Consider the following 25,000-nt stretch of genomic DNA (forward strand, 5'->3'; position numbering starts at 1 on the left):
CAGTTATCTACCAATTTCTTAAAACACATTTTATGTCAGGCTGCAATGATTCCCATAGTAAGAACCAACACCCACACCCGCATATACATCGTTTTCCAAGTGTCTATTTATTACTATGTGGACACAGGAGGTCACCAGTGAGCCACAGGCCCGTGGGGAGGCATTAACCGAAACCGACCTCGGACAGGAGGGGTCTCATCAAACTTGATTCTTATTTGGCTTCTTCCCAAAAGCAATGCCAAAACTTTAAATAGAGCCTAAAATTGGGGGGCGGGGGGTGGGGGCCGGAGGGCTACATGTGCTCTAGACAAAGGAGAGCTGTGCATTTTGGGGAAATGGGCAGGAAGAGGTCTGCCATGGTTCCAGTAGTCAAGGACGTGGTGGGCATAATTTTCCCTGAAAGTCCAGAAAGCATTAGATGGTTTCGGGAAGTCTCTGCTAGTCCTGTGATCTCGTGATAAATCTACTCTGTGTATTAGTTATGTGACATCTGCAAACAGTGGCACCGAGCCCGGGAGGCCCATAACCAGCAACTTCCCAGTGTTTCCAGGTCCAAACGCTTAAGTGTGTGGCACAAATAACTAAGTTTGAACCAGTATAATGGCCAGCCAACTCTGAAAAAGGCTGAGGCACACACACAGGCTGGTTGGCCTAGTACATGGTTTTCCCTTTCTGATAAAAATTCACTTAGAATCTTCCTCTCCAAACCTATGACTAGCCACTCCCCCCTTTCCTTCACTGGATGTTCTAACCTCATGGAACAATCGTAATTATCACCGCTTGTTGGTTACTGTTTGCCTAGAAACAATCAATCCCAGCGGTGTTCCAATTTTAGTGACTAGCAGGTGCGAGGAGAGAAAGGAGCAAAGGAAAATAAGTGATGCTTTCGGAATAAAGGAACACCCACACATGAACGTGAAATCTTTCAAATACTTCTTTTAAGTATTATTTTTTTTAAATGGCAATAATGGCACTTAAGCTGCAAGCAATGAAAACAATTCAATCTCCTTGTACAAGGGTTGGTTGAGGGATTAACTTTCCTTCTGTTTGCAGATAGCCAGATTGGGCCTCGGGTCACTATGTCTGCCCTAAGACACCCAAAGGGACAAGAAGCCCTGAGATGGAATGATGCCATGGTCCTCCTTGGTGTGTCTCAGACACGCAGGATGTCTATAAAAATTTAGGATCAGCTAGACAGAACAACAAGCCACCGGCACCATGCAAGGCAACAGTTTTGGTATTTTTCCCCCTCTTATCAAAACAAATTGTAACAGAAGTTCCACTGGAAAAGTGAACGTGAACATTTCAAAAGCCAGTTTATTTTCACCGTTGCACCCACTGAGGAAAATGCATGATTTTTGCCTGTAACCATGCAGCGGCTGAGGCTGAGTTTTCACCAATGCTTGCAAGTTCTTTTGGACTACCTGCCCCTGTGAGAAAGACAAAATTCAGTAGGCTTCTGTCATTGGTTAAGGTAATATCCACAGTGTGATATGTTTGTGATTTTTTTTTCTTTTGTAATGAGGAAAGCAATTGCACCTTTTAATATGTGTGCTCTGATCTGCTTCCAACAAATTCCAGGTGCTCTGGGGTCCCAAGGACATTCATTTGGAGCTTAGAGAGGCTAGGTATGCCCTGAACGGTTTGTATCAAAACTGGAGCTCAGAGCAACATTCCAAAATGTCCACTCTAACCCGAGTTACAAGTACCACTTCACCCCCCCAATCCAGTCCCCGTCTGTGTGCGCACATATCACTAACGGTAGGTTCAGGAAATGACTCCATTTAAAAGACACACCTGTTCCTTTCAGACGTTTGGTCTAAGGAATAGCTGCCCTTTTCTACCCGCCATAGCGGGGCGGCGCTTCACTGGGGCACAGCATCGCCTGGACGTGCCCTTGACCTCTGCGGCCGGCCGTGACCTCCTCTGCCTGCGAAGGCTCCCTGGGTGTCCTGCGGTCGTGATGGAAAGTGAAGTCCTTGTTCTTTGATTCCTTTTGGCAGAGCAAGCCTTCTCAGTCGTTTATGGCACAGTGAAATATATTCTTCGATGCTATGTAATTTCGGACTAACGAGAAGTCTTGTTTAAGGCACGTGTCTCAGGGTGAATTAAAAAACGAAACAAAACAAAACAAAACCCACAACGCTCGGTCGAGTCCAATGTCCTTACCGTTTAGTTTCTGCCTTCAAGTAATGCGTTATCCTCGCGCTCCGGGTCTTTGGTGTCCGTGGGGACCACGCCATTCCCCATCTCGGCCTGCGGCTGGATGCAGTCAGTCAACACGGCCGTGCTGGAGTGGTCCGGGTTACACACCTTCTCCGCCGCCTCCTCTCTCTTCTCCTCATCCAGGGAGTAATTCCGGAAGGTCCTGTAGATCTTCTGAACATCCTCGGGCAAGGTCTTTCTGATGTCCTTGTTCTTCCTCTTGGTGAGTCTGGAGGCGGACCCGAACTTGTTGATGATGTTGTCCTCAGAGGCTCCCTGCCCGTGTTTGTTGAGCTGCTCGGAGCCCTGCAGGCGCAGGTTGTTGGGCCGGTTGTTGATGCTGTCCTGGGACGAGGCCTTGAAGCGGCCCGCGTCCAGCGCGGCGAAGACGGAGCGCTTCTCGGGGGAGAGCATGTCGAGCGAGTGCGCTCTCTGGTCCAGGCCCAGGCGCCGGCGCTCCATGCTGCGAAGGGTGGCCGCCCGCTGCAGCTTGTCGTGGATCTCCACGCTCAGCCGCCGCCGCGTCTCCCGGAACTCCGCCGTCACATTGGCCTTCCACTCGGCCGCGTGCGCCTTGATTTCACCCACCTGGCGGAGAGACGGGAAAACAGCCACGCGCTGAGGCTTTCTCCCCCGCCTCGGCGCTCCGCCCCAGGCGCGCAGCCCTCGGGTGTCCCCGCGGGAAGGAGGGCGGGGCGGGGCCGCGTCGCCCCGCGGGAGGGCCGGGATGCTACCTCTGCCCTCGCCCTTCCTGCCGCCTAGACGCCCACCTCCGAATGGCTCGGGTCTAACGTGGCTCGGGAAGGCACACCTGCTGGGGAACCCGACGGAAGCTTGAGATCTGGAGACCGTGACTGAAGGAGGAGAGGCGTTTGGCACTCTGGGGCAGAGATCAATGTCTGGAGTCGGACGGGCCTGAGTTCCCGTTGTCTCCGCCCCCTTTTTAATCGTCTGGCCTCCTTCCTCCAGCATAACTCCGGGGCGGTCGTGCCTAGCTCACAGGGATTTTCCTGTTACGTGAGGCAGGCATGCATCTAGCATGTTCAGCAGACACAAAGCAGGTGTTCAGCAGGCCCTTTGCCCTTCCCTGTCCCTCCAAGATGGAGCTCTATCTGGGTAAGGTGACCCACCCGTCCCAGTTAGCCTGGGAATGTCCCGCTTTTAAAAGGGAAAGTCCTCAGTCCTGGGCACCCTGGTCAAGGTGGTCACCCTATATCTGGGCCGTGCTATGGCCTTGTGCTAACCCGGGTTGAAGAAGAGCCTCCAGGGCACATGGTAACCAAATTTCCGGGGTCAAGGTGCAGGAAGGGGGCGTGTTCTGCCAAAGCCCACAGAACACACTTCCTTAGAGTGAAGTTTTGCATGAGGATCAATCCCAAATCTCCGGGCTCTTTTTCAGCAGGGCTATTAGTTAAAGTCTCATGCTCTCCTGTTCAGATGAGTAACTCGGATTTTTGCACTGAGGAACGTCAGTATTTATGTTGTGGCTTTCTCTTTTGTTATAGCTGATTTTCAGCAGGTCAGTTAGCTATCTGGGGAATCAGACTGGAGAGTGCATTGACATGGCTTATGCAAGCCAGGAAAATTAAAGCATTACCCCCAGGAGTGATCTGGGAGACGTCTCCATTCAACAACGCCCTCCTGGGGCCTTCCACATCAAATGACCGCGTTCTGGGAAGGGAACAGTCACCCTTGAAGAGGCTACCCCTCTTTGTGTTTCTTTGGGTTTTATCTCCTTTCCTTTCTTTAGCACTTTCCTTCTCTTTACTTTGCCCTCCTTCTTTCTTATTTCTTTTCCTCTCTTTCCAGATGAACTACGTGGACATTTTTTTTAAAAAACAAAATCTACCTTTCCTCCTTATGCCTTCCTTTCCTTGCCTCTGTGTAGGTTTCCATGCACATTTATTTGAGGAAGGAAAGGCTGTGTGCCCCTGGCCACAGAGATATACTTGTTTCTACAGATCTGACAACCAAGAGGGGGCATAAGTGAAAGGGACCCCTTGAGTTCACTTCCCCATGGCCAGCCACAGTTCAATAACTTCAGTCTCATAGGGAACTGAGAAAAATTCACATATTTGCTGATTGGGGACAATTGCACACCTCCCTCAACTGTAATCTACCTCTGCTATGTTTGTTTGTTTTTCTTTTCATTTCTTTTTAAAAAATAAGTTGTTGTTTACTAGTCTTTCCAGGAGCTGTGGGCTGGTGGGTCATCAGATTTTCGCACCTGCCAAAAAAGGATCCAGAGATAACTGCTATTCCATTTAGCCTGGCGTTTAAAACAATTCAAGGATTCAAAACGAGGAAGCCTAGGAGCCCTCCATTTAGTAGGACACAGTCTAGCCCATAGAACAGAGATAGGTAATTCTTAACACGAGCTTATCTGATCTCAGGAACATTCATAGACTCTGGAAGGGGGTCCTACCTCTTCTTTTGTCTTTTTGGACAGAACCCGTAGCCAATCTCCGATCATACTGAGGACAGCTGCAAAGTACGCAAGGCCAACAAGGATCCAAAACCACACTAGGGGCTTATACCACTCCCGGTAATTGATGCCAGCGTTTCCCCCTGAAAACAACCAAATGTTACTTTAACCAGGATCCTGCATATAGTCTTCGCAGAGCAAACATATCCCAGTCTGTGTAGCAGAAATGTTGTCCATCACCATCTAACCGCTACTAGGCTTGCTGTAATACACAATGTGACATCGGTGGGATGGCAAGGAAAAGACGTGTCTCTTCCCTAAAGTAGCCTGACCTGTGGCTTCACTTCCTCTGAATCTTGCCCGCTAACCATAATACTCGTAACAAAAAATATTCAGTGGCCAACTTGATCCACCTAGTCTAAATCTGAGCTTGACGATGAATGACTTGAATTAGAGGACAACAGAGCAGGCCCAGTTGTCAAGTTTTTCTTAAACTACCTTAAATTTAATAAAAATAAAATATCATTAAATAATCCCGAACGGTTGGGAACTCTTGGAACCATTTCCTTCTTAAGCACACATGCATTTACCAAGAGATGAGTAGGTGTATGGAAGTAATATTAGAATTACCGGTATTCCTGAGACTCGGACCCAAGCAAAACTGCTAACCAAGGGATGGTGTTTGCATGATCCTAATCCGTAGGGTCAGTTAGACTGAGCAATTAGAATCACCGTGCTAGAACGAAAAGGGACCTTCCTTCAAGGCCAGCTAGTTCAATCCCTTTACAAATAGGGATTACAGTAAAAATCCATCAGACCAAATTGACTAGCTGCCTGACTGCATTGACTGGCTGTCCCATTTAAAGGACCAGTCATTATTCCAAGTAATTAGCCTATTTATTCTAGGCCTCCTACAGGCACTGCCTAAGGTAGCCATGCAAAAGAGATTCCAAGCCCAGCGCCCTCTCCTAAAGAAGTAAGGAAGCTCCGTGAAATAACTACCAGCCTTGCTCTCACTCTGTGAGATGTCATTGCCCACTGAAGCAGGCAGGTGGCCATCTCTAAGACAACCAACTTGAGCCATGGATTGGTAATTATGGTACCACAGGGTGAGTGATCACTGGACTTTCCCAGTGATCACTGGGGCATGTTTGTTACCTCATCTAGCATCCTTGAATCCATACCGAGCCCTTATGGTATCAAGAATACCTCCCAAAGGCAGCTGGGCAGGCACTGTGGCTTGTGGCTCTTTTCGGGGTGACCAAACCCACTTTGCAATGCCGCCCGCGTGGTCTCCATAGCTACAGCCACTTCTTAAAATCAGAATTCCAAATTTTGGTAAAGGGCTCTGTGGCAAACCCCCCCTCGGTTTGGTGTAGCTGCCTTGTTTTTCCCTTTCAGGCAACTCTCCCCACTCAGCTTTCTCTAGGATACAGCTGGAGTTTCTGCAATATTAAGTGGGTTTCGAGGTTCATTTGGTCTCTGCGCTAGGCTAGAGAACTCTGCAGCTTTCTCCTTGGAGCTATCTAAAAATAAATATTTACCTTCACAAGTCACCATCGCCCAAAAAAGATTGTCACTAGGGCACGCTAGCGAACAAGGCTGCCTGTTCCTTTATCAGCTGCTAGCCTGGAATGCAGAACTCTGTGTGCTCCCAGTCAGGGTCCAAAATGCTTGTAATGTTGTTAGACTGTCCTGAAGTGAGTCAGCTACAAAATAAACCAGCACTTGATCCTGCGTGGTGATCGATGCTCTGATCGATATTTCTGAATTGATGCCCTGTCAAATCACAGCAGCCATCAACTCTTGTTAATGTATCTTTTAAAATGACGGGCATCCTTCCCTTTTGCTCTTAAAAGTATTGCCAAAAGGTTGTGACACACTTCCAGTGTTCTAAGGCATGCATTCTTCAGACTGGTCTATGTTAGCCCTGGAAACTGCAGTTTAGCAGGGCCTGGTCCAATTGCAGTCAGCACCCTGAATTATAGAAGACCCGAGTCTGCGGAGACTTCAGGACAAAGGAAATATGGCTCTGTAATCTGCGGTGAGTAAGGGAATTAAAACAGTGCTATGCGGGGAACCCTGCTCAATATTCTGTAATAACCTAAGGGAGAAAAGAATTTGAAAAAGAATAGATACATGTATACCTATAACTGAATCACTTTGCTGTACACCTGAAACTAACACAACATTGTTAATCAACTCTGCTCCAATATAAAATAAAAACTAAAAGAAAAAAAAAGAAAGGTACTCTGTGGGAGACATATTTACATGTACAACCACCGTTATCAAAAACCCATGGGGAAAACATGTCCATTTTCTCTCACCCAGTTACAACAAAAACAGACTTTCAAACATTCTAACAATTCTATGTGTTTATCTGTAGATTTGCCCATTTGCTCTATTAAAATCTTCCATTGTTAAAGATCATTAAAAAAAAAACAGTGCTAGTGGCAGTCACACCCTTACCAGGTGAGTAAACATCAGGTCAAGTGCTGGTGTGTGCTACGTAGTCACAGCCCATGGTTGCTCATAAGGATAAATCAATTTAAATCACAAGTAATTTTTTAAATCTCATATTCCCAAGGCTGTGCTATTTGTGCCCCAGATTAACAGGTTGACAGATGGAACTGAGCGCTTGGTTAGAGAGCAGGGTTTACCATAAGTGCCCTCCAGAAGACAGTCCTCCAGACAGGCCAGTGTTAGCACAGGGGGTTCTGCAGCACAACAGAGTGCAAATGATGCTTTGGAGAACTTAAAGATGCTGGTGAAATAGCTCTCAACTGCAGCTGCCGTTACATGTGTTTACCTGGGATTGGAACCTCAGCTGAGTTTTCCCACAGTGCAGCTATGGATGATGCTAAGGAATTAACCAGACAGTTGTTCCTCTTACTTTCCTCATTTCTCTGTGTGGTGTCTTTCCAGAGCTTCAGGCCTCTCATCAAATGGCATCAAGTGACCTCTTGCCCAAGCTGAGGAGCTGCACAATGGTTGAGCGCTGTGCATAAGGAAAGATTGGTGGGGCCCCAGGCCTCGGGCTCTCTGTAAGCAATTTAAATCACTTTGACTGTGCAGTTGTTAGTCCTTAGCCAATAAAAAGGAAGAAAAAATTAAAACTGCTATTTCTACAAAGTGGACTTCAGTCTTCATCTTCCCAGTTGGAATAGCTACAAAATCACTCCAGAATTAACCTGGAGATACCCATGTACCTGCTGACCAGCCTTCACGCCGTCACACCCTCTCCAGAATTTGCTGTTTTGCAGATTCCGGGAGAGGAGATCCCTGTCCTCTAAAAATGTATAACTTATGATAGACTTGCTTGGTCAGAGTGTTCACTTCTTGAAGCAGAAAATGATCAGCTCTCTGACCACCTAGAACTATTCCGTCCTCCTTCTCTTCCTGCCTTCCTACCACACTCAGAAAGTGGTACACGTAAGATGTCAGATCTCATCTCAATTTTTAAGCTCCCGGTCCCTAGATGAATTTGACGGTAGTTTTCTTTTGCTTCCTTAAGCACAGTTCATTGGCATTTATTTTTACAATGAAGGCTATTTCTCCTATACACATTCATGCAGAAGCCATTATAATACTATATTCCCTCGGGGCAGTTTTCAGCTCCTGGTGGGTCACCTGAGTCTTAAGTCTTGCATCCGGACATGCCCAGGACAACTTTTGCAGGGACTGGCAGCTCTCACCTCAGCATCAGGCAGCTTAATCTGCAGATCACTGCAGACTAAACTCTATGCTAATTTCTCCAGAGTCTCATATTTGCCCCTTGCTAATATAGCCTTTATCAATTGATTCAAGGAGCCTTAATACAATTCAGAAGTCCAAAATCCAATGAGAAATTCATTTCACTCATAATTCATATGGTGATAAGGACAATCTGCGACCTGGGGAGGGAGAGGCTGGCTTCCTTTCAAGGCAGCAGCCTGCTGCTGTTTACCTCGCACAGGACCACGGGTTTGAAACAAGCCTGTGCACAGCAGCAGTGATGCTGAGCCTTTTTCATTTGCTTCTCCCACATCTTTTCTCATGGTTTGGAAAAGCACTGCCAACAGAACATTTTCCCCACCAGGGCCCTGGTGACTAGGACGCCCAGGGTTCTTACCTGCCACAAAATCACCAAAGCCAACCGTGGTGAGAGTGACCACCACGAAGTAAATGGACTCCAGGGCCGTCCACCCCTCAATGTATTTGAAAATGACAGCAGGGATTGTCACAAACACAACACAGCCGGCCAAGATGAACAGGATGGTTGAGATGACCCGGATCTTGGTCTGACTCACTTGCTTTTTCTAAAGAACAGCAAAAGAGAAAGAAAGATAGGCAAGTCAGCTCCATCACCCTGGATTTGGAAGACAGAGGTAGAGAAAAAAACATCAGTGGGTTTGAACCTCTCTGTGGTCATGGGCAGCTTTGTGAGAATCTGATGAAAGCTGTGGACCCTCTCCTAGAAAAATGCACATTCAGAAGTTTTCAGGGGGTCTAGGGGTCCTTGGGCAAGAAACCCCACTTAGCTTGGGGTTTAGCAAAAGAATCATGCCCATGGAGTCCAGAGATAGACTGGAGGCACACTGGTGTCCTACTGAATGGCCCTCAAGACAACACTGGCATTGCATCTAAACTGAATAATCCCTTAAGGTCTTCTCAAAGCTCCCAATTTGCCATTAGAGACTGTCCTCAGGGGACCCTAGCACCATTACTCAACCAAAGCCACATACTATCATAAATATATATTTAACACCAGAGTGCCTGGACCTTTGTACATTGCCTAGATTGAGTTTCTGCAAAAGTACACATTTATGTCATGGAAATCTTTACCATGTGATCTATTTTCTAGTCATTGCCTTCCGGTAACTTAGAGAGCAGAGAACCTCCAGAGTACAGAGAGAACTTTGCATTCATACACCTCATTTTACAGTTGCAAAAAGAAGCCCACAAGGGTAAGGAACTTGCATAAAATGCTGCTAATTAGGGGCAGAGCCAAGATGTGAATTCTGGTGTGATCTCAGTCTGGTGCGCAGTGATGGAAACCAACTTTCAAGTTACTCAACGATTCACCAGTTCCAAGTTGCCAGAGTGCTCCCTTAAGGGAAGAAACCAGACTAACCTCCGTGAAGAATAGGCCTTTCTGTTTCCCCTCTCGGAAGGAAGACTGAGAATAAAAACTTGTCACTGAGCGATCTTGTCACTGTCCAGCAATTCCTAAACTTTCATCACAGCAGGGTCACGTCAGCCAGGTTTCCCAGGACAGAAATGGTCAAGAGAGGTTCTTCTACGATCAGCCGCTCGGCTTGACCAGGAAATGCTAGCCAAGGCAATGACTAGGTCTCCAAGATAGGAAGTTTGATGATGATTCTGTTTCCCTTCCTCTCATTCTCCTCTTCCTCCTTGACTTACGGAGACAAACATCAGTACCACCTCTTCACTGGAAAACGCCAAGGGACAAAAGAGCTGGAAAAGGAGTGGAGAGGCTGCTCTTCTCTGTAATCATGCCTCAAAACCATCCGTCCCACCTGCCTGGGGTCCTGAGTCCCAGGTATGTTCAATAAGTCAGAATCGAATGGGCAGGTAAATGATAGGAATAGTGGAGAATATTTATTTGCACAAATCTCAATCAGCACTATTTACACTCCAGTTCCTGGATCAGTATATTCCCCTAAATATTCGTAGGAAACGCTAAAGACATACAATCCTTTATAAAAAGGAGTCAAGTTCTCTAACTCCTAAGAGAGTACTCAGTATATAAAGTGGGAACAGGAAAAAGTAAATTGACCCATGCTTTTGTATAGTTTCCTCCCCATCTCCTCAGAAAAAAAAAAAAAAGATAATTTATTGATATTTTTGAAACTGCACATGAAAATACCATTTTTCCACAAATGAAAGTACTGTGACAAGATAAATTACCTGAGAACCACAAGGAATGTTTTACCCATTTCATGAATTTCCAAATAGGATATTATAGAACTTTGAGGGGGCAGTTAAGGCCCCTCTGAGAATCCAGGAAATTAGTTATTATTAGCCTAGTTTTGTTTGTAAACATGTACAAAAATCCAAAGCCCAAAAGGAGATTTTTACCATAGATCATTAAGTTAATCTAATTGCCGGCAATGGGAACATCATTTTCCCCCTCAGTAAATCGTCCTCCTCAAATGCATAATGAAATTAAAGTGAATTAAATGTTTGTGAGACACTAGTTAAGTCAGAAATTAGGATGCGAATGCAACTGCAATCCAAATGAGGTGGAGATTGGCAAAAGAGAGCAGCACGTACAGAGGAAGCTGGAGACATTCCCAGGCTCCAGGAGGTGAGCAGAGGGAAGACGGCACCGGACAGCATTTGTTTGGTAGAGGAGAGGAAGGTGTGTAACAAAGGCTAGATGGTGGAGTCTTAATTGCATTATCTGTTGGAGAGTTTATCTGCAAGGTAAACATTTCACCACTGCTCACTGCCCAAGCCAACCAACAGGTCCCTGGGCTGCTTCCTCCAGACATCCTAGGGTGATGCTCAGAGAATTCTTGGAGAATTTAGTCATCAGAGTATTTTAGGGACTTATGAAATCAAGTGTCTTGCATGCGCGCGTGTGTGTAGGTGTATGAAATTGCGTATACCCATACTTCACTATAAAAGGAAGAGATACGGGTGTAAGATTTTGGCAATATCTGTTATTCTGGATACTCATGTTTTTGCTGCCCTCTAGACACTTAAAAAAAAAAAGAACAGTTGCCTTAATTGAACATTTTAAACTGTAGCTTTCAAGTTGGAACCACAAACACATCATCCAGTGATCTCTGGGCTTCTTATCCTCATTAGCTCTGCACCCATTCACTACTACAGGAAAATGGTGTTTAAGAACTTGGCGTCTAGGGGCAGCCTGCTTGAGACACATCCCCTCCCCGCTGCTAAATGACTGAGTGACCTTGGGCAAGTTTCTCAATTTTTCTGGCATCAGTTTCTTCCTCTAAAAATGGAGGTAAGAAAACCCACCTCATAGGATTGTCTGGAAGATTAAATAAGTGTGTAAAAGCTCAGCACAGTGCCTGCTAAATGCTTGATGATTCTTAGCAATCATGTTTGATGTAAAAGTTCAAGGCTTTCCTTAAATGTGGACATTCCCGGATTTAATGTTGCCCTTTGCTATTGAGGAATGTTCCCTCACATCTGGCTTAAGATCATCTCTGTTTAGCTTCAGGTGGTCACTGCTGGTTTTCCCTTCCTGGATACACTATCTCCTATAATTACCTCCTTTTCAATAAGAAAAAAGTCCTCATTCTCCCTTGGTTCTTTTGTGCTGACTCTGGACTGAGCTCTCAGACAGTCTCAGCTCACAATCTTGGAAGCTTTTTTATTTGCCTTTTAGTTAATTTCCCCCAAGTTTTTCATCATCCTTCTGAAACTGACAACCTTCTGAAACTGACAAGAATTGCCTAATGGTTGCGGTGTCAGGAACCAGCTGCAGAGGGTCCCTGAAAGGCACAGACCTTGGGTTCCTTGAACTGCCCCCCTAACTCCCCCACCACCTAGGGAGTCAAGCTGTGTTTCCATGGTGGGGTTGCTAGGCAAAATCCCATTGCTTATTTACCAGTAGGCAGAGCAGCTAGCAAAAAGCTTTGTGAGAGCCCAGATCTGACTGAGCTAATGTGTTGTTAGGCTAACAAAACTGTTATCTGGGAAGAGATGGTTTGATACAATATTTGGGCAGAAGTGATAGAATAGTTGTATATATCTGTCCAAATCTTGTTTTCACACTTTTTGGATTAGAATAGATGATGTGGTTTTTCCTTCTCCTTAGGCAGATGGTATCATGCAATACTATTTCCCGCGTCCGACAGGCACTAACTGTAGGCATTTTTGAGGAACTCAAACCACACCTCCTGTACAGTTCTTTTAGTTGTCAAAATTATGTGCAATTGTTCCAAAGAGCAAAATACATTTCATAAATAGGAGGCAGGGGAGCCAGCTCTAAGAGCTCTTCTTTGAGAGAGGATGCATGTGCTGACAATTCGGGTAGTGTTTACTTGTTTCAGACCTCAGAGGGCTAAGCCACACATCCAATTCTCATCAAGCATAGTGGTCTTCCCCTGTTTGTTTACTTCCACAGTCTTATTTTAGAGAACAAGTATATTTCTATTCATTTGTGGGCTATTTCTTTTTTGATTTTTTACCCCTCTCTAATATCAATTCTTCTTTTCACTTTTATGAGATTTCTTAGAATTCTGAGATGAGCAATCCAGATTGTTGTGTATGGCTGAGAAACTGTTTATTTGCTGTGATTTTTAGCCAGGACATTGGGGATTTTATTCAATAATAAAGACACTGCCATAAAAACCCTAGGACAGGAGCTAGACATGCAGAGCTCTAGTTTATGGTTCAGTTTTGTTTTGTTGAAATGCAAACACATCACCATGGTAATACAATTGAACTGAGAATGATTTCTCAAAATGGAAAGATAATAGGAGCTGCCTCACAAAAGAGTTGACTTTATTTTCTGATACTATTATGTTTTTCACAAAGATTTCTTTTTTAAAAGTCCAATTCTAACGAGTGGTTTCAACATCACAACGAATAGCCACGTAGTACCAGTAATTCTATGAAGTATGAGGAGAGCTGTTAAACACCATTTGCCTATAATCTCCATGGCAGAGATACTATAAACACACATTAGTAAGAATCGTGCAGTAAAATCTCCGTGGAGCCTACTGAAAATGTCCTACTCAAAAGCAGGATAGTATCTATAACAAAAAAAAAAAAAAAAAGTTATATCTAACATCTGACTCTGAGCCGCGTTGCAGCATCCAGCAGATTTCTGGCCAGTTCAGTGCTTTTCTGGTATGGCCATGCAAAGTTTTTGAAAAAGCTTTTGGTGTATACAATTAAATTGTTTTTATCACTGAAATGCCAACATAGGTGCACCTGGGATGAAGAAAAATTAAAATCCAGAAATAATCATAATTCTCAGCTGTTCCACTCCGGGAACAGTTTAATTAAAATCTTTGAAAGTTTTCTGTTCAAAAATTCCATGGCTTTTAACATTTGAAGATAATTCTCTATTGGAACACAAGATTTTTTTGCACTTAAAATTCAACCAGGTAGGGCTTCCCTGGTGGCGCAGTGGTTGGGAGCCCGCCTGCCGATGCAGGGGACACGGGTTCGTGCCCCGGTCCGGGAAGATCCCACGTGCCGCGGAGCGGCTGGGCCCGTGAGCCATGGCCGCTGAGCCTGCGCATCCGCAACGGGAGAGGCCACAGCAGTGAGAGGCCCGCGTAACACAAAATAAATAAATAAATAAATAAATAAATAAAATAAAATAAAAAATAAAAAAAATTCAACCAGGTAATTCATTCAGCACATAATTATTAAGAACCTTTTACATGTCAGGGGTTGTTCTAGTTGCAAGGGACACAGGAGTTAAAAAGAGAGAGAGAAAGCTCCTTCCTCAAGCACACAAAGTCTAGTTGGCTGGGGCGGGGTGGGAACATCTGAGTCTTTGGCCAAAAATAGTCTTTGTGGCGCTGTCCATGGTGCCCAGCCATGGTCTGACCATTGAAGGCAAAGTTATTACCTAATGACACCCCAGTGATTAAAAATATCACCTGGTAGAGAAGAAAGGAATATTCTTGTAGCTATTGTAAGTGGAATACAAAAGTGTGCCACCTGTAATAGAAGATGTTTGGATCTTTGCTAGCTAAGCACTCAGAAACTATATCCCAGAAATCAGAACAACACATAAGTGATCACACCAATGGAGGAAACACCCAGCTGTAACCGTGGCTGAAGAATGATCCTTCTCTTTAATTGAGGTATGAAAGGCAGGCCCATGGTAAGGAGAGGAGGATGGGGACACATCCTGATGAGCCACATCAACAGAATTACTCCTGGCAATCCTGATAGATGCCACACCCAGCTGCTCACCTATCCAAATTCTAAATGTATTTTACCCAGATTTCAGCAACATGAACAATGTTCCCACCCAAAAATGCTCTCTCCAGGGGCCTCCTTGGTGGCGCAGTGGTTGGGAGTCCGCCTGCCGATGCAGGGGACACGGGTTCGTGCCCCGGTCCGGGAAGATCCCACATGCCGCGGAGCGGCTGGGCCCGTGAGCCATGGCCGCTGAGCCTGCGCGTCCGGAGCCTGTGCTCCACAACGGGAGAGGCCACAATGGTGAGAGGCCCGCGGAACGCAAAAAAAAAAAAAAAAAAATGCCCTCTCCACCATCATACACACAAGCATATAATAATAATACTACAGTAACTAGGCTACAGACAGCTGAAAGGTAGACTCACTCTTCTCCCTCCCTTTGCTAACGAGGGTTCAAGGTCATAGTTCATTGGCCAAACAGTCCACAGTAGTCAAGACACAAGAGCCCCCGAATAGAAAAAGTGTTCCTTCCCATCCCTGCTGCTTTTTCCCTTGTTCATGGGGTTCCACACGCTGTAACACACAGGCCTCTCTCCAGCCTCTGACTCTGATGCAAGAACTGAGAACTCAGGCTCTTCCTCTCTTCTTCCTTTAGGGAACAAGCTGCCCTCAAGAAGTACCCCCTTGTGATCTCCTGTCTAATTCTCAGGTTGTACTAGGAAATCCGTTTTTCCACAAATATAAGCCAAATTCTCCAGTGTTGAGGGGACATAGTAACATTAGGTTGGAATCTGTCATCTCCTTTGTCTTATTTCTCAGTTGGTACATACCTTGGGTGGGAAAGAGGGGATGCTGTTTATTTGGTTCTTTCAAAGACCCCAATCATCTCAACTCTGTTACCATGTTTTTTTTTTAAATTTTGGTGATAGCTCAGTAATTATTACACTATGAAAGGGGGGAAGGAAGTCAGACCACGTACTGTGGTGCAAGTTCTTTTCAAAGGAAGGTGAATTCTCTTCTTTAGATTGTGGCCCCTCACCAGGAAGGAACACATGTAACACAAGGGGAAAAGAAAGAGTGAGATTACAGTGGGCCTCCTGCTAAGAACGCTATCCTAAAAGAAGATAAGCAATCGGGAAAGACAAGTCGTGGCTGGAGCTGTCTAGGAGAGACAAGAACCTTGCCCAGGGTCTGGCAGGAGGGCTTTGGTGGGGGTGGAGTTGGGGAGCAATGATCATAATGCAGCCGCCTAACACACAAGGTAAGTAAAATGCTCACTTGCCCCACTGTGGCTTATCAAAGAGCTCTTTACTCTTTCTCGTCCTTCCTGGCATCTCTTAGCCATGTCACTGTTGACTGGAACCAGCATCTAAGAGCACCCAGGAAGTATGGGAGAGAAGAAAGCCTTCAAATGCCCTCACCTTGGGTATGAGTAGCCCAGAGAGAAGGCATCTGTGAGCTTCTGGGGGGCTTCCTGGAATGACTGTCTATATGTCCAAGAATCAAGATAAGTGACAAACAAGCATGTATTTTCTGTGGCCTTATTTATCTTGCCTGTTGGAAGATTTGAAGAAAGCCCCCAAGATCATCCAGATTTAGGTCAGCAGCTAAAAAAGCACCTGGATATTACTGAGTCAATCTCTGTAAAAATTCCTGAGTTTTATTGGGGAAGTGGAGAGCAAACCCTTTCCCAATGGTTACACCGTTTCTTTCCTTCTTTCTTTCTTTTTAGACAGAAATTTTTAATGAAAGCCCATAGGGATGCTCATCCACATAAAACTATAAAGAATAATGAAATAAGCATTTAGAACTCATATAGGGAAAAGATGTGTGAACTACAAGAGAAAAAAGGCAATGAGAAGCAAGAAAAATTAAGAAAGCCTTTGAGAAGGATGAGCATAATTGAGAAAAAGACTTTGGGGTATAGAAAGCAGAGATGGAACAATGGTTTAAGAATTTGGGGGGGACTTCCCTGGTGGCACAGTGGTTAAGACTCTGCCTGCCAATGCAGGGGACACGGGTTCAAGCCCTGGTCCGGGAAGATCCCACATGCCGCGGAGCAACTAAGCCCGTGCACCACAACTACTGAGCCTGTGCTCTAGAGCCCGCGAGCCACAACTACTGAGCCCGCGTGCCACAACTACTGAAGCCCACGCGCCTAGAGCCCGTGCCCCACAGCAAGAGAAGCCACCGCAGTGAGATGCCCACATACCACAACGAAGAGTAGCCCCCCGCTCACCGCAACTAGGGAAAGCCCACGCACCACAATGAAGACCCAACACAGCCAAAAATAAATAAATAAATAAATTTAATTTAAAAAAAAAATTTTTTTTGGAGGTATTAGAAGGCTTTCAGCTGGGCTTGTACCTCTCTGTTTGAGAAACAAAGAAAACAGAAGAGAAAGAGATATGCTTGAACTTTTGAGTTAGACTGGAAACAGAGAAGTTTAAATAAGAATGGAACACAGTTTCATAGAAAGTCACCCAGAAATGAATCTTATACTGGGAAGCCCTGCACTGAGGGAACTTGACAGAAGCATCCAGAACAGAGAAATTTTCTTTAGCAGAATATTTCCCAAGCTGTGAGTGAAGTTGAATCCTATAACTTTTCTATTCTTTCATTCAATAAACATTTATCAGGCACCACTCTCCGTCAGTTACGGGGCTAAATCCATGGGTGAGAAGAAACAGAATGGCCCCCAGCCTCACAGAGCTAGTCGGGGCAAGACAAACATTAAATAATCACACAAGCAAGTATATCATCACAGCTTGAGAGAAGTGCTATGAAGGGGAAAGAATTCACTGAATGAGAGAGTATAAGAGGAAGAACTGATGACACTGTTTGCCTGTCCTATTCTCCCATATATATTGCCCATATATATGTAATACCTCAAGATTCACCCATGGTAGTAAAGGGGGTTACTGCAAATGATTCAAGGCAGGAGACTGGTGCTGGAGAGAAACAACCCTGCAAGGAGGCCAAGGAGGTGCTAAGGAACTCAGACTTAATGTACTTTTTTGGTTGGTTCCTGCTCCTGACAGAATTTTCATTGATAGCCTCATGGTAGAGTCATCCAAAGTGGGTATCTCAACATCCTGATAGACTCGTCCTCTTCGTATCTTACTCAAATTTTATACAAATCCCTCAAGGACATTCCAAGTTCCAAGTGTGTATGCATTGTGGGCAAATAAATCCATAATTCGTCTATGTTTATTCATCTATCATTCTTCCACGATTATTAAAGAGTAGCATTGTTCTTTAATTTGATTAGAATGGATTTCATTAGAATATGGATTTGATTAGACATGACCAGACAGAAGCCTGTTGGTATTACTAAATGAACACACACAATAAATGTCCCGGTTGTTAGTTAATTGGCATATTTTTTTCTCCTTTGAAGAGAATTAAGTTATATACAGACCCTTTAATGGAGCTTAATGTAATGACTAAAGTATACCTTCATCTTTCACGAAATGACTGGGCTGTTTAGCTGTGCAAATGATAGCAGGCGTGGACGTCACATGCTCTCTAAGATAAAATAGTAAACAGTGGTCGACTCTTAGGTAGGAGTTGTGTCTCTGCAGGTAATAATTTCTTTAGAAAAGTATTCTCTTTAAACTAGAAGTTTTCTCATCTAGTTTTAGATGACCTCAATCCTGCAAAGTGTTTAGCAGAGACGCATGCTTTATTTGAACAGTTCTCCACAGAAGACCAAAAGCGGAGACCCCCAAAGACAATTTTTTAAAAAGACATCCAGGCCTCCTGATGTTCTCCTCGTGTTGAAAAAAAGACTAGAAAATGGACTTGGACCCACCCTGGTGACACACAGCCTGCAGTGTGCTGTTCACGACCATTGTGATGCGGCTGAAGGCCAACTAACCACCCTATTATCATGTTGTGATGGAATTAGAGCACAGGTCATGACCGCTTTAGAGGACACCAGCCATTCCCTTTTGCCCGCCCATCATCGGAACCCCCTTCTTTTGTTTGGTGAAAGACAGAGACCTCCTCCCAGCACAGAAGCTGAAGAATGCCACCTACTCACTTTCCCAGCCTCCCTACTACAAGGACACAAGCATGCAACCCAGGCTCCCCCAACCAGAGAGACGTAAGTCAGACTTTGAACCAGGCACTACTGAGCGGATGTGGCAGAGTGGATCATGAAGTGTTCACCTGAAGGTTTTCTGTGTTTTCCTCCCTCTCTTTTCTCTCTCTGGCATGCCAAAGGCCATTCCTAAATGAGGGGTGATGATTCTCAGAGGCATCTTACAGAACCCCTTCTTCATCTCCCAGAGACCCGATTAAGACTTGGCTAGGGATGGAGACAGAGAGGGGGCAGAATGGCCACTCAGCCTGGAAAGGGAGGAAGGAGGGAGGGACTGAGTCTTCCTAGGGTCTTCCTAGCACAGCCCCCAGTGTGCAGGACCAGAGGCAGAGAGGAAGGGGTTCGTTGTAGAGCTCTCCCCTAGGGTGGGCACCACCAGCTTCACCACCTGTGCACAGCCCCCCTCTCATGAGTCCTGGATCCTCCTAAGTCTCTTCAACAAAGACTGAGGGACTTGGACACTGAGTGGGTAGAGATGTGGAGGGGAGAAACTTGCCCCTGATCAAGGTGGAATTGAATAGGACCAGATGGGGGCTTCCATGGTGCTGGGGGGGAGGGGGAGGGGGCAGGCAGCAGTGAGCACACCAGTGGTGTTGTAGAAAGAAGCATGCACCATGTGGACTCCGTTCCGGGACTGGTAGCCCCAATGGTGGTCAGTAGCAGCATCCAGGGCCCAGAATCAGTGGGGTCAGCAGGGCTGGCTGCTGTCTGTGCCAGGCAGACATAGCAGTGACTTCTTTCAGGTCTAGTTCTATGGGTCATTGTTCTTGGCTGGGTACCTTCCAAGTATAGGTCTCCATCCACCTCAGGGATGTGATAGCTGTACAACAGCCTTTAAATTTTTTTTCTTTTTTGCTTAACTTAGCCATAGTTGGTTTCTCTTGATTCAGCTAAACTGCCACTCCTGGAGGTGAGGGTAAAACTGGCTTCAGCCACTTAGAGGCGGGTCAGGGACATAGCCCCACAGAGTCCCCTGCCGCCGCCAGAATTCTGGACTCCAAGACCAGCCAGAACTATAGCCAGATGTGATTTAACTGCTTTGGGTAATATCTCTCTGACATTCCTAAATCTTCAGAAAAGTCTTCTTAAAAATTGCAGCTAGTTTCGGCTGTGGTATAGAAGAGGCTATATCCATTCCTGGGATGAAGGGTTATAGGGAGAGCGGTGCCAGCCTCCTCCTCCAGGCCAGCAGGGCAAGAGCAAGTACCAACCAAGGCAGAGGGGTCTGCCACCTGCAGGAGGGGGCCAGGAGCATTGCCAAGAGGGGTCCGTGGTTAGAGGCAAGATTGGGAATCTGGAGGAGCTGATGGGGGAGGACACAGGCTGTGGTCAGGACGGATATGGGCACACATGAGTGATACCCCCTGCAAGTACTAGAAGAAAAGACAGCTGGGAGGGGCCTGCGGGGGTGCCAGTGGAGCGGCAGGCATTAAGGCTACATACAGATGCAAAGAGAAAAGGCTCAGAAGTACCATGATCAACGTCTTAATGGTGGATCTCTTTGGGCAACGGATTTTCATGTGATTTCTTTTCTCCTCTGTACCCTTCTGTGTTTCCAAAGTCTCTACAACGACCATCTGTTCCTTTTGTAACCTTTACAAGGAAAGAAAAGGAGGAGAGGTGGAGAGAACGAGAGGGAGAAGGAGAGGAGGAGAAAAGGGAAAGACAGAAAGTGTCGACGGTGCCCACAAACACTGCAATAGTTCCCCAGAGAAAGAACACGAAGCCCTGGAAAACTGTGCAGTTTGTCTTTCTTTCTTTTGGGAAGGGGTTGACAATCACGCCTTTGAGGGAAAACTAGAGAGAGAAGGAAAAGTAGCTACTCCCTGTGGTAAAGTAAGAGAGATGGGCCTTGTCTGAGGCTTCAGAATCCCAGGGACGGTTGCCAGAGGTGGCAGTGGAAGCTGTGAGGACGTGGCCTTGTTCCAATTCAGTAACTGCATCCTGCCTGCTGCCCACGCCACCTCCCCCCCGCCCCAGAATGCGGCAACCCCCTTCCTGAGCAAAGCTGCGGAGGAGTCCCCCTGTTGGCAAGCATGTGCCATCCCATCTCATCTATAACTCCAGTTATTTTTGCAGCTTACCCTCTAAAGGGACTGCATCCTTTACTGGTGCCCAAACACTGCACCAATGCATGCTTCTGTGTCTTTTTCAAGGTGGTTCCATCTGCTAGGATGTTCTTCCCGTTTTTACGCTTGGAAAACTCCTGTTCATTCCTCAAAACACAGTTCCGACATTACCACCTGCAGGAAGCCTCTGCCTTGTCAGTTACTGTGTCCTCTTCCCTGCCGTCTTTATTCCTTGCAATTCACCCCGAACTGCCATCTTCCTGCATGTGTGTCTCCCTACCTTTGCATCCCAGGTGCCCTGCACCGTGTGTTTTTCTACACTTGCTCCCTCTTTCTTGGCACCTGGGGAAAATATGAGAGCAACTGTTTAAGGTAAACTGTTCTATGAAGGAACTAAAACGATTCATCCAGCAAGAGATAAAGTGTCAGGAGTTTCTAATGTAAGTTGCTCATAAGAGTATATATGACAGGCACAGGCAATGGACATACACACGCACGCACACAGGATGTTTTTGTTGAATTGAATTGAATATTGACAGCACAGGAACTGTCTCAAGGTGAGAGTCTTGACATTTGAACAAGGCCATTTACACGAGAATAGAAATTATACATGTATAGTCCTGAAAGTTACACAGGAGCTTCCTGGAAGTTTTTTTTTTTTCTCGCGCAGGCTCAGCGGCCATGGCTCACGGGCCCAGCCGCTCCGCGGCATGTGGGATCTTCCCGGACCGGGGCGCGAACCCGGTTCCCCTGCATCGGCAGGCGGACGCGCAACCACTGCGCCACCAGGGAAGCCCTGGAAGTCTTTTTTATAACCCCGTTTGGTTTATAACACCTGAGGAGGTGACTGTGAATCTGTGAGGGTGTTTGTGCTCTCCTGGCACATAGTAGGTGAGGACAAGAAGGCTTAGACATCCTATAATACAAGAGTTAGTGTCACAAAGCAGAGGATTAGCCCAAATTTACTGTGAGTTTTGAACAACCCACTGAGAAAAATTTATGTGTATGTATAATTACCTGAGCTGAGAATGTAACTCCCTTTTAGGTATACACATACACACACACACACACACACACACACACAATTTTTTGCACAGTTTCAATATAGGCTGAATTTTATAAGACTGTGACTCCAACATAAATTGCAAGAAAGCTGAATTTTGACGAGTTGGAACCTTGCCAAGAGCTGTTCTCCATCTTGGAAAACCCCGTCACTGGCAGGAAAGTCCCTTGTGGCAGCTTAGTCACTGATACAACACACCCGGACCAGCCTCTGCATCCTACATGTAGATGCGAGGGTCTCACCGCTTCAGTACTTCTCCTGGGGATTCATGACCAAGCACCTATTACAAAAACATGATCATTTTATTATAAATTACCTTCCTTTTACTCCTCCTTCATTTTGTAGCTAGAAAATGGTCTGTAGGTAAGTTGTACTACCTATGAAATTCATTTCCATGTAGTAAAGGGGCAGTAATAGTTGCTCTAAAAGGGGGTGTTGGGTATTACAGGGATGAGAACCCCTGAGAAAGTTAACTGTACATTGTATTTGAGGTTGACTTGAGAAGTCTGTAAGATCACACTTACAGGTGTCTCTCGATGAGATAAAAGTCCATGTGCAAAAAGCATTATCAGGGGACAGCTCCCCTACTGAACTGCCCTTTCATCAAAATAATTGCATCTCAAAGGTTAAAGCCGTTTGGTTTTCTTTTCCATTGACATTTATTTGCATGCGATACTACTTTTGATTTCAAGGGCATTTTCGATATCAAAACGTATGAGTCTAGTCATGCTCACTCACTCCTTCCCCAGGTGTGGATGCTGGGCCCTGCACTGGAAACTGTGCTGAACGGGCAGACGAACCTGTCCTCATAGGGCCCATGGGGGTGACAAGAATCAAACAGGAAACTCAGATTCAAGGAGATGAACATTACCCAGGCATGCAAGGTGTTATGGGAGTACAAGGTGCTGACCTTATTTAGGACTCAGAAAACCCTCCCTGAAGAGCTGACGTTTGTTTATGCTGAGAGCAGGAGGAAGATGGGACAGTGTTTGAAGCACCATAAATATCACATGCAAAAATCTGGAGATGAAAGAGGGTGGCACTTCGGTGCAAACACACAGACCCTTGGAATTTCCTCTGTGAAAGCAGAGATTTCTCCCCAAACACGATCATCAAGGATCTTACTCTAAGAAAGAATGTTAACTGTGAAAAGCTTTAAAAAGAATTTTTAATAATTTTTTTGAAGCACAGTTGACCTACAACACTTAGTTTCAGGTGCACAATATAATGATTCGATATTTCTATATGTTACAAAATGATCACCACGGTAAGTCTAGTTACCACCTGTCACCGTACAAAGATATTCCAATATTATTGACTATGTTCCCCATGCTGTACATTTCATCCCCATGACTCATTTATTTTGTAACCACAATTTTGTACCTCTGAATCTCCCACACCTATTTCACTCATTTTTTAAAAGTTCGACCAATATGAATTTTTCACGAAGTCTGGTTGGTGAATTCATTTTTTTTGCTGTTTCCCTAATAATGGGAGAGAATCTGAATTCAAGACATTTCTAAAAATATTATTAAAACTAAAGGCATGTGATCATTTTTTAAAAAAACTAGAAAAGAGACAGAAAGCAACATGCCCATTTTTCAGGCAGGAAGCAGTCTCATCCACCCTCCAACTACCCCTAGAAGAGGCTCCCAAAAGCAGATGTCACATGTTTATCCGGCCATCTGGACAGGTCTTCTTCCTCCTCTTCCCTGGAGAAAAGGTTGACAAGCCTCCAAAGGGGAGGTAGAAGAGAAAGACACCTACCAGAAATACAGAATCAAAGGGCTAAGGACAACTGAGACTTTTTTCAAGAGCAGCAGAGACAGGAAGCAAATAGTGATGTCAGGAAAAGGATGAAAGCCAAAAAGAAAGTGGTAATAACACTGCCAGAGCACCATATGGCACTTAGATGGCATGCATTTCATTTGAACTGTTGATATTTGCTTTCTTGTTAGTTTTGGTGCCAATTCTGTTACCGTCCTTGATAAAATTCATTTTGAAAAAAATCACACAGAAGCTTCTGTGCCGTATCCTTAAAATCATACATAAATTCCTTTGCCTTTTTTTTTTAAACTGTATACTCTAGAATCCTGTTTCTAATTGTTCAAACTAAAGTGCAAAGCATTGATCAAATCAGAAGGGAATGCCCTGGTGACTGATGCGAGATGCCCATCACATTCATTTGTGCCTATTCAGCAGTGAGACAGAAGCTGGGGGAGGGGGGGAATGTGGATGGGGAGACAGCCAAATATTAATAATAATAATCTGACATGAGTCCTTCAACCATTCCCCAGGCTCAGGTAGAAATATTGTTGATGCTTTCTACAGTAAAATTCATTTCTGCCAAGGAATGGAAAAAAACTAACCCAAGGGACATTGTTCAGTCTAAGTGGAGCCACGGTGGCAAGAACGCAGTATCTAAACACCAGCACAGCAAAACCCGTCTTCCGGGGGGGTCCCTCATTGATATTTGAGGAGCCATTTACCTTCGGCGAGGAAAGCCTTGGAACTCTTTGATGCTTTGTAAAAAATATGTACAGGTCTGTGTGTTCAAGACCTAGTAAGAGCACATGCAAGCTGAGAGGCAACCAGCATGTAGCTAAAATAAATTCTTTTTCATTCTTCGATTTTCCTTTCACCAGCATCTGTCTATGTGGTGGAATATCATGGACATGTCTGCGTAAGCAGTTGCAGTCAGTGAAATGCAGTCAAGGATGAAATGCACAACCTCCCTGCTTGCTCAGATGGAACAGCAGACCTTCTGGATTCTTCCTTTGCTGAATCATGGCCAGTGCATCTTTCCCCGCCAGGGCAATGACTGACGATTGGAGCTCTATGCCAGGCCCATGCCCTCCTGCCCATTGGATTCCCTCAGTCTGTTACTGCCCTTTTGCCTCCATTTCTCCAGCCCCACACACCTCCACATCCATTCCAGGAAGGGTAGCACTGAAACCTCCATCAGTAAGCATCTCTTCTTCAGTCGGGTTTGTTGGAGGGGGATGCATAGCCTACACTCCCTGGGTGTGTGAAAAGGAATCTGGTGCATTTCTCTTTCCTCTCCAACAAATTCACCATCAATGTTTATTTACTGAATGCCTCTAAAGCACTTAGCACTGAGCAGGTACCAGAGTGGTACAGAAAAAGAAAGGCAGAGTATCCCTTAGCTTCAAAGACCTAGAGTCTGTCATACAGAGTGAAGTAAGTCAGAAAGAGAAAAACAAATATCGTATGCTAACACACATATATGGAATCTAAGAAAAAAAAAAAAA

General features: G+C 45.3%; 1 protein-coding gene across 1 annotated transcript in view; it reads right to left on the reverse strand.

Annotated features, from left to right (window-relative positions):
* Positions 1 to 2,172: 2,172 nt before the first annotated feature.
* The window catches only part of KCNK10 (potassium two pore domain channel subfamily K member 10), a 141,199-nt gene continuing 118,371 nt past the window's right edge, over positions 2,173 to 25,000 (reverse strand). Inside the window, exons 5-7 of the mRNA XM_007105681.2 lie at positions 8,742 to 8,928; positions 4,631 to 4,773; positions 2,173 to 2,793 (exon numbers count right to left, since the gene is read on the reverse strand). Of these exons, the coding sequence (XP_007105743.1) occupies positions 2,173 to 2,793; positions 4,631 to 4,773; positions 8,742 to 8,928 (951 nt within the window). The remainder of the gene's footprint in view (positions 2,794 to 4,630; positions 4,774 to 8,741; positions 8,929 to 25,000) is intronic.

This window comes from Physeter macrocephalus, chromosome 11 (assembly GCF_002837175.3).
Source record: "Physeter macrocephalus isolate SW-GA chromosome 11, ASM283717v5, whole genome shotgun sequence".
Taxonomy (NCBI): domain Eukaryota; kingdom Metazoa; phylum Chordata; class Mammalia; order Artiodactyla; family Physeteridae; genus Physeter; species Physeter macrocephalus.